Source organism: Egretta garzetta, unplaced genomic scaffold (assembly GCF_000687185.1).
Source record: "Egretta garzetta isolate BGI_Z169 unplaced genomic scaffold, ASM68718v1 scaffold353, whole genome shotgun sequence".
NCBI classification, from domain to species: Eukaryota; Metazoa; Chordata; class Aves; order Pelecaniformes; family Ardeidae; genus Egretta; species Egretta garzetta.
This window is the reverse complement of record NW_009259307.1, coordinates 320456-329903: the sequence shown is the minus strand read 5'-3', so window position 1 is coordinate 329903 and position 9448 is coordinate 320456. Positions and strand designations below refer to the sequence as shown.

General features: G+C 39.4%; 1 protein-coding gene across 1 annotated transcript in view; it reads left to right on the top strand.

The window, feature by feature from the left end:
• Nucleotides 1–9448, top strand: part of PCSK5 (proprotein convertase subtilisin/kexin type 5) — a 254875-nt gene that overhangs the window by 203468 nt on the left and 41959 nt on the right. The window contains exons 21-24 of the mRNA XM_035891730.1: nt 1676–1778; nt 5102–5238; nt 7130–7327; nt 7639–7707. Of these exons, the coding sequence (XP_035747623.1) occupies nt 1676–1778; nt 5102–5238; nt 7130–7327; nt 7639–7707 (507 nt within the window). The remainder of the gene's footprint in view (nt 1–1675; nt 1779–5101; nt 5239–7129; nt 7328–7638; nt 7708–9448) is intronic.

Here is a 9448-nt window from a genome sequence, read left to right as displayed (position 1 = left end):
AATCCGGCTGAATTCTATTGCTAACAGCTATATAATATATAATGGTTTTTGTCAGTCCTTTATAAAGTAAGCTATCGTACAAGATACAGTGTTGCAGTTCAGAAAAGCTACACCATTTCCATGGAATTTACACAAATCAAGGTTTGGCCAATATAGACATGTGTGGGAAATACATAAATACCTGTAAATATATATATATACACACATTAAATACTCTTTGGATAATGAGAACCGTAAAAATGTGTGAATGCATATGCTTACATGGATTTCTGTTTCCCTGATCTCATCACAAGACTGTTCATTTGCTCCCAGTTCTGAACTTCTTGCCAGTTAGCACTGATTCCAGACCAGCCTCTGAGGAGCACTGTCTTCATGTTTTATATGGCTTTGTCACTGGCTTTTGGCTTGTCTTCTACCTTTTTCCTTTCTTCAGGAGACACGCAAACCTTTACAAAATGAAAATTGTATCTTTACCTACATTTTGGGTACTTCAGCTTTGGCCCACAGTTGGCTGGACGTTCCAGTTGGTATGCCTTTATAACTACGCTGTTCCCATCTCCTTAAGCACAATAAGTACAAACCAAGTGGAAAGTTTCTCCATATTGAAGTATCTATAGAAACTGCAAGGTTTATGTATTATATAGGACTCTCTGCCCAGCCTCTTCCATTACTTAAGAATGAAGGAACAGCCAATTCTCCCAAATACATAGACTCAGAATAAATTTTCCCATAACAAAGACCCAATCTTCAGCTTTATAAAACTGCTTGATAAACCAATTTACTGTCCCCACACAATGCTGCACACAGATACGGTATTCATGCTACTTACCAGATTGATATCTCTGCTCTCACAGTTATGAAGAATACCACTTACTGGTTTGTACCAATATTTTAATTAGTATTCAGTAAATAAAGAGGCAAACTTTGCACTTCAGCACCATAGTAGTACTAGTGCATTATGATCTGCAAGTATTTATCTCTTTATCTGAATTTTAAGACAATAATTCGTATAATACAAACTTTATTTTTTTTAGTCCAAGCAGGCACTTCAGCATCAAATTTTCATTTAGCCTAAATGACAGCCTTGGTCTTTTAGGCATGAAGTCTTCCAGCAGTGGCCTGGGAGAGGGAAAAAAGATGTTATAGTTAGAGGTTTGGGGAGCACCAACATGTCTCTGACTAAGAGAAGCTTACTCAAGCCCGTCTTCTCACATAACATAGCCTACATCCATGAGAACACACTCTTTATGCTGCAGCTTGCAATCAGGAGCACGTTGCAGCTGCACCAAAGAACATTAGGTAATGAATACTCCTAGGTAGCACAGGTTTTGAGGTAACACTCCATGGTGAACCTTAAATGAGTCCCATTACTTCAACTGATGCAAAAGAAATAGCATTAACCCAAACAACAAGAATCACTCTCTGTCAGATTCACGTGGAAAATATAAATAAATAAATAAATAAATAAGGACTAGAAACTACTAATTCTGAGTACTCTGGTTCCCCAAGGGAGGCAGTACTTGTTTTCCTGATACCATAGGGAAATATATTAATTTCAGTAATTCAGAACAGATTTAATTCCTTTTACTCATCACATTTTCGAACCTGGCTTGGCGCGTGTTTTTTTTTTAACATGAGATGTTGATCTGAAATTTTTTTTTTTTTTTCCTACCAGGGGAATATCTCGATGATTCCCAAAAATGTCAGCTGTGTGAAGCATCCTGTCAGAAGTGCATTGGACCTGAGCCAGATAACTGCATCAGCTGCCTGCCCACAAGGTAATTGTCTCCTAGCACAGTGCAGCACAAAGACCTCACATCATCATCTGGAGAAGTGGCTGCATGGTCTTTGGCACTAGCTTGCAGAGTTGACTCAAAAAGCAAGCAATGATTAGGGCAAACAAAACAAGGGCAAGTGAGGAAACAAGTGTTATGTGAACAAGACAGCTGGCTACACAGGCAGTTAATGTTTAGCCAGGTGATTTCCATAGATACAGGAAAAATCAAATAGTCTTTATTTCATTGTCATCCTTTCAAAATCATAATTGCTAGAATCACAACTGTGGCAAATTTAACAAGAGCCTAGGAGATCTGTAGTTGTACACAGCTATGGAGTTTGGCACAAGGCATGAATACAGACACTGAGGCTAGCAATCAGCTAATTCAGGAGATATTCAGAGCACCTAAACATTGTCCATCCCCTAACTGAGGTGTTTTAAGTGAGGTTGGTTTTTCTCAACTGCCATGAGGAGGCAACAGATCTAGAATGAAGCTTTTCCACATCGCATATCAGAGGCTTATGTTTAGGTCATCTCGCACCTAATCTAGGAGTCTACTGGTTTTAATCTCATATCCTACCAATAGTTTTGCTCTTGTACCAATAGCTCTGGTTCTGTTGCAGTGGATTGCATTGTAACCAGCTGATATTTACACTGGTGTGAAGTCAGAATCAACCAGGTCCTGTAAGGCATAGAAAAAAATCCCCAAGCAATCCTGCAATTTACCCTGCAAATATCTATGATATGACTATGCCAATAAAAGACACACCAGGACCCGTGGAGTCCAAACAAATCCATAACTGAGGAAACAGTATTGAATTAAGGTGTGTTACGTCAGAAATGGCATTAGCACAGGAAGTCTGGGCCGAATTTTGGACTGCAGACTGGATTCCTCCAATTCACAATTGCATTTAAAATAGATTATCTGTGCTTCCTTACAACCTATCTTGTGAGATTTACACAGGGATATCTGCAAACCAAAGAAGGCACAGAACAACGTCATTAGGTAAAACCATCCAGGCTTTTACAGGATTGAGGTCTCTGTGACCTTTTGGAAGAGTGCTCCTGTCTCTCCTGTAACAAATTTTCTAATCGTTTTCTATGTCGGTATCTAAGGCTTTTAAAAGCTTTCTGTGCTCCTTCTGCACATTTTGAAAACTGTTAGAAAAAGTTGTATTAGGACAGTCAGTAGCAAAAGAAATAATAATAAAGGAAAATCTCACCCAGAGGATAAATTGTGATTCCTTCCAGTAGACATTATTCGCTATGTACTTGAAATAGTTCTGTTTAATTGAAACAGAATCCTAAATCCTGTCGCTCTTGAGAGCTTCAGATCCTGTCTATTGAAGACAGTAATGAGTGGCCATTAGATAATACAGACTAAAATTCAGCAGTGCTGCTTTCCTACAGGGGAACACCTTTCCTCTTTGAAAAGGATGAAAAGACTTGGCAGGGGAGATTACTGAAAATAATGTGAAAGTGAAAACACTGAACAATCCCTGTTCTTTGTCAAAATTCAGCAGTAGATGACACCTTATTTCATAATAAAATCACTGTCAGATCATCATCTTGTTTGACAATTCAAAATGCTGTGACCTGTTTTTAAAAAATTATGGAATTGTAGGGTCTTGTCCAGCCAAACTGATTTTCACAAAATTCCTTGTCCATCTGTTTACTGTTTGAGATACAAACATTAGTGACAAGATCTGACTGCTGGTGTCTTTCGTTAGGGGCAGCATAACAAAAAGCAAGATACGAGTACTTGACCACTGTGTGAGCTGTTTGTAAGGACGGCTATCATTACAGCCAGTACATGCAGTAGAATAACATAATACTTGCATGTCAAATAAGCATAGCCCAGCTACCTCCAGTACTTCTATCACATTGTCCCCTTTACACAGAAACCAACCAGAGAGGGCTGCAGTCCCCATGAAGAGCTAAATTCTTAAAAATTCTTCTAAAGAGCTAAAGTCTTAAACATGCAGGTATAGCTGTATGAGCTACAGTGTGCATAGGACTACCTTACTGTCAGACTCCAGAGCAGAGGTAAATCTTTGCTGAATACTTTCTATAGCCATAGAAGCTTCTCCCTGAGTCCTTCCAGCAGCCTGCCTTCAGCCTCACAAGTCTTTTTAATCAATTCCTAAGTTTGCTTTGTTACGTGAACTTGAGGAAGGCTGTTTGCATGACGATAGCCTATTCTTCTACCTTGACACTTCATAATCTTGGACTTTTCCAGTCATGGAAAATTTTAAATTGTTTCAAAGTCTATTTGACAAAATTGGTTTTAAACTTTGCAGATATTTTTCTCCTCTTCTTTCAAAATAAATCTGTCAATGACCATAGCAACTCAAATTTATGAAGGCACATTGCAGACATTCTCTAACACCATTGGCTGGCTCCAAGGAAACATGCACTATGTTAATGTTATGGAAACCCTACAGATCCCTAGGTGTATGGACAATCTGACAGTCTCAAAATCTGTGCTAAGATACTGAATGGTGCTCAGCTTCTCTAGAAATTGAGTCCAAGTCCTCAGATACCAAACCGGTTGGAGCAGTTAAGTGTGGAAGATTGCACTCTCTCCTCTCTTGTTTTCTTAATATTGAAAAGGCTGTCAAATTCTAGCCAACTTGTTTTATATTATTTTAATAGTCATATCTGTATTGATGCTTTTCTACTTTTTTTGCCAACAGATTAAAACCAGTAGACAATAAGTAGTGGTGAAAAATAGACTAGAAATTTTCATTACAGAAAAGGATTCTGTAGCAGATATTTAATTGCTCAGCAAAAGCAGGATGTTTAGCACTAAAACTCCTAAGTGTTTGCAGATATGCGAGTCTAAAAATACAGCTGCTAAAGGTAAAGATTCAGATAGATGTTTGACATCATCTACAAAGTCATTGCAGTGAAGCCATAGTATTGTTCACAGGAAGCCTTTAAAGTAAGACTAATAGGAAACTTCCTATCTCTGGATCATTCCTTCACAGAGAAAGACCAAGTCTTGCTTTCTTTCTAACAGACATAAGTGACCACTGCAGGGATTGTGGTAGAAGGACATCTAGGTACAGGACAAAAAGGTGATTTTTCTCAGAAAAATCTCAGAAAAAAAGTAATCTCTAAAGTCTAAGATCCAGGTTCAAAACACGGCTGACTTTCCACTTACTAAATACTATCAATAAGATCAGAAAAATGAAGGAGTAATGTCCAAAGACTTGTAAATAGAGTGAAGGAAGAGTATCTTGTGTTTCTTGTTAGTTTCCTTTACATTTAAAGTACAGGCTGTTGCTGAATTTGTAATTGTGCCTCTCTCTGCCTCAAAAGAGTCTTTGATGATGGTTGCTGTGTTATGCAATGCCCCAGAGGAAAGTTTGAATTCAAAGGACAATGTCATTTGTGCCATCATACCTGCCTGGACTGCAGCGGAAGTGAACCTAACAAATGCACCGCTTGTGGAACAGGTAAGAAAGATTTCCTCTTGCAGATTTTTCCCCTTCTTTAGCCTGCAAGTTCCTTTTTCCCTCTGCTCTCAGGACCAGTTGTTAGAGCCAATAAAATAAGTAGTGCTTTTGCTATTGACCTGCATCATAATCTTGTTTTAACCCTGAAGGGAGTTGGAACTCGATTTATTTTTTAAAAAGTACAAGAAAAGTCAACTCTGCATTGTCCTTGCATCTTTATGCATTTCCCTTGGTGTGTACATATATATATATGAACTTTGTTAACAGAAAGAGGAGTAAAAGGGGAACAAAAAAGGACAGAAAACCTACACTGCCTGCATGTGGAAAAGAAAGCACCATATGCACCTACCCCAACCTCTGCACAATATATGCTGTACTGAAATGGAGCAGCTGGCTTGCACAAGCAGGCAGGGAGGCAGGGTGTTTTCTAAAACATCTGTCTGGGGAAGGCTAGGAAACAAGCATGGTGGGTTCCACCACAGGCTGTTACGTCCCTACAGCTGGATGAATGGGACCTGCAAAGAGAAGCTTACAACACACATAGAAACTCGTCTTTTTGACACATTTTTATAGAGCTTAGATTGAGAGCGAGGGTAATATAGTTAAATTCGTGGTTGTTCCAAAAAACAACTCTTCTCCTTTTGAAGCTCCATTATAAAAATTATTCCCTCTCACCTCTGTAACACCAGATGGGTGAAGAACTTGAGGCTATTACATACAGTTATGCGTAAGTAGCCTGAACAGCCCTTGGAAATGAGTATTTAAGATTTAACTTCCAATTCACTTAATAAAAAGAAATTTTTGGTGAGCTTTTTCTGATGACTCACACTAGATTCACAGCCTTTTTCCTCTCATCTCCTACTTCCATTTCAGCGTTAGTCATTAATGGCCCAGGTTTTATTTAGTAATTAGTGTCCAGATAACAAGAAAACGCTAGTATGGCTGGCAATAATTTGTCGTACTGCTGATGAAATTGACTTTCTTACTTTGGGAATGTGACTGAGTGGACAAAGTTTTCAAAAGGTACTTCAGGTCCAATGTGAGGGAGAAGTTAGTATAATTGTTCCCCAAGTCTCTCCGTATGGTGAACAGCAATATAAATTTCTGTATTTCTGTGTATCAAGAAATGAAGACTGTTCCCTGTTATAGCTGCTTTCTCTGCAGTTTCAAAAGTAAATTATGGTAAGAAAGTTCTCGTTCTATAGTTAAAGCAAGCAAACACTTGTAGCACAACAATATACGTAATTTGCACTTTAGAGTAACCCATTAGAAAACTCCCCATGTTGTAGCACATGGCACAGGAGGTGTTTTCTTTCAGAAGCATTTGAAGTAGGGGACCTCCCAGTTCCCCAAGCTCTGCCCTAGTTCTCCCCTAGAGAATGTAATTGTTCTGATAGCAAATAAATGCATACTTGCTATTCAGATTAAAATCTAAATGATCCCACAGTCTAGCTTCAACTAGGATGAGGATTACAGTTTAATCTACTATGGACAGAGACTGATCCTTTCCAAAGGTGAAATAGGCAGCCTTGTTTTCCTAATGGCAATTTTACACCCACATGTACAATACAGTTCAAATACCTGTATGTTCACTGCAAGGGAAATCAGTAATGGAAATCTCTTGATCCTTTTATTAGATTGATGGATGTAAACAGTAATTATTCACTAGCATGGCATCTTTATATGTCATAAATCTCCAGAAATGTGGGAGGTTTGAAGTCCTGAAACTTTTATACAATTTAGCTCATCTGGTGTAAAACTGTACAAATTGAGCAGTCAGTGAGCAATATTAATTCTCATCAGCTGAAGCACCAGTGCTTCATAAAGCCACTTCCTATGCCCAAATGTCCTCTGTTGGTGACATCTTTCTCCTATTTTGTTTGCCACACAGACAGAAGAGGGCTCGAACGTTTCCTGTATCACGGGGAGTGCAGAGAGAGCTGTCCTCCAGGTCACTACCACTCAGAGCACGCCTGTGCAGCTTGCTCTGGCCACTGCGAGGTGTGCCTGAACTCCAGCCACTGCAAAAGGTGTTTCAGAGGCTACTACCTTACTCAAAACATATGTCAGAAGCACAGCTGTAGAGAAGGTAAGCATCCCTCAGTAGGAGTTAACAAATAGCTCTAATCTGTTACAGAAATGTGGTTAAGGGTCCTGGTTGCCCTTTTGAAATATACGATCACAGCTGATCCTGAGGTCCTTAAACTCCAGCTCTGATTCTCTTCTAATATCATATTAGTGTACAATAGGAGTATTGTCCTCAAATTGAGTGGGCTTACAAAAAGACAAATGAGAAAAGAAATTGGCATGAATCTTCTCCTTTCTAGATTTGGATAAAGTTTATTTTCCAAATCCTGACCTTCCATTACCTAGAATTAACCCAAAATTTTCAAAACACAGGTGAAGTGGAAGATCTTGACTCTGAAGACTGCATACCTTGTTCAGAGGGATGCCAGAACTGCAAACTGGGTAAATATTCCCTTTATGAACCTTTATCCTTATTGTTAAGGCAAGGAAAAATTATTCGTCCTCTCTTGTCATGAGCCTATGTGCATGCTGCTGAGAAATTAGTCACTTCTGCATTCTCTCACCACATAAGCTCTTTTTTCCAGTATATTTGTTTTTGAACACCATTCCTAAATTCTATCTCCAGCACAAATAAGAATATTTTTGTAATAATTTGGGTATTAATATTTGTAGCAATTTTTTTTTTTTCCTGCTTGATTGCCACACTCAGGCTGAGAGACCTACTGGCTTTCTGAAGCCATTATCAGATGCAGAACATTATCATAGATGTCCAAAATTTCTACATCTGAAAATAGATCATTAGCCTGTCCTTTTTCTTTAAGGAAATAGACATAAGAACATATCTTAAATTTCATTCAAGAGTAAGTCACTGAAATAGCAATGCTGCTGCCCTAAAAAAATACTAAAACATTGATTCATTTTTCATGCTGGATTTAAAAAAAAATATTTCTTCTCAACATAATGAGATGTTGGCAGAGAGTTTGTTGTCTTCAGATAAATGCCATTTAACTTATTGAACTCAATCAAATCTGTATTGCATAAATGTAAGTGGATGCATCTAGCAATGCTTAACTCTGAAGGAGCTTTTGAACTCAGGATTTCACCCTTGCAGAAGATTAAAAGTGTTCAAAAGACATCACAATTCATTGTTTCCACTGTGTTTACATTAAGAAAATTTTATTTCCTGTGGCTGTATGGACAGGAGTACAACTGATCAGTAGCTCAAGACTGAGAGGCAACGGACCCATCAGAAAGGCAATCTTCACTTATGACGTCTTAGACAAATTTTTTCTCAAGAAAGCCCAGAGTTTAGATAAAATAGTGCCCAAATGAGCATTGGTATGCCAAGACACTTTGATAAGACCATCTACATAGCAGAAAGTAAGATTTTGCTAAAATCTCCTTGAAGGATTATACAGAAGAAAAAACTAGACCTAAAGCTTTACTTCCATCCCCAATGGAATGCACTCACGAGTGCTGAAGGAACTGGGTGGTGACATTGCTGAGCCACTTTCCATCATCTATGAAAGGTCGTGAAGAACAGGAGAGGTGCCTGAAGACTGGAAGATAGCCAATGTCACTCCAGTCTTCAAAAAGGACAAGAAGGAGGACCCAGGGAACTACAGGCCGGATAGTCTCACCTCCATCCCTGTAAAGGTGATGGAACAACTCCTTCTGGGCCTCTCCAAGCAAGTAGAGGAAAAGAAGATCTAGAGGAAAAGAAGATCATCAGGAGTACCCAGCACGGATTCACCAAGGGGAAATCATGCCTGACCAATCTGATATCCTTCTATGATGGCATGACTGGCTGGGTAGACGAGGGGAGAGCAGTGGATGTTGTCCACCTTAACTTCAGCAAGGCTTTTGACACTGTCTCCCATAACATCCTCACAGGGAAGCTCAAGAAGTATGGGTTGGATGAGTGGACAGTGAGGTGGATTGGGAACTGGCTGAACGACAGGGCTCAGAGGGTTCTGATCGGCAGGGCAGAGTCCAGTTGGAGGCCGGTAGCTAGTGGAGTTCCCCAGGGCTCAGTACTCAGCCCAGTCTTGTTCAACTTGTTCATCAATGACCTGGACGAGGGGACAGAGTGTACCATCAGCAAGTTTGCGGATGACACAAAACTGGGAGGAGTGGCTGATACGCTGGAAGGCTGCGCTGCCATTCAGCGGGACCTGGACAG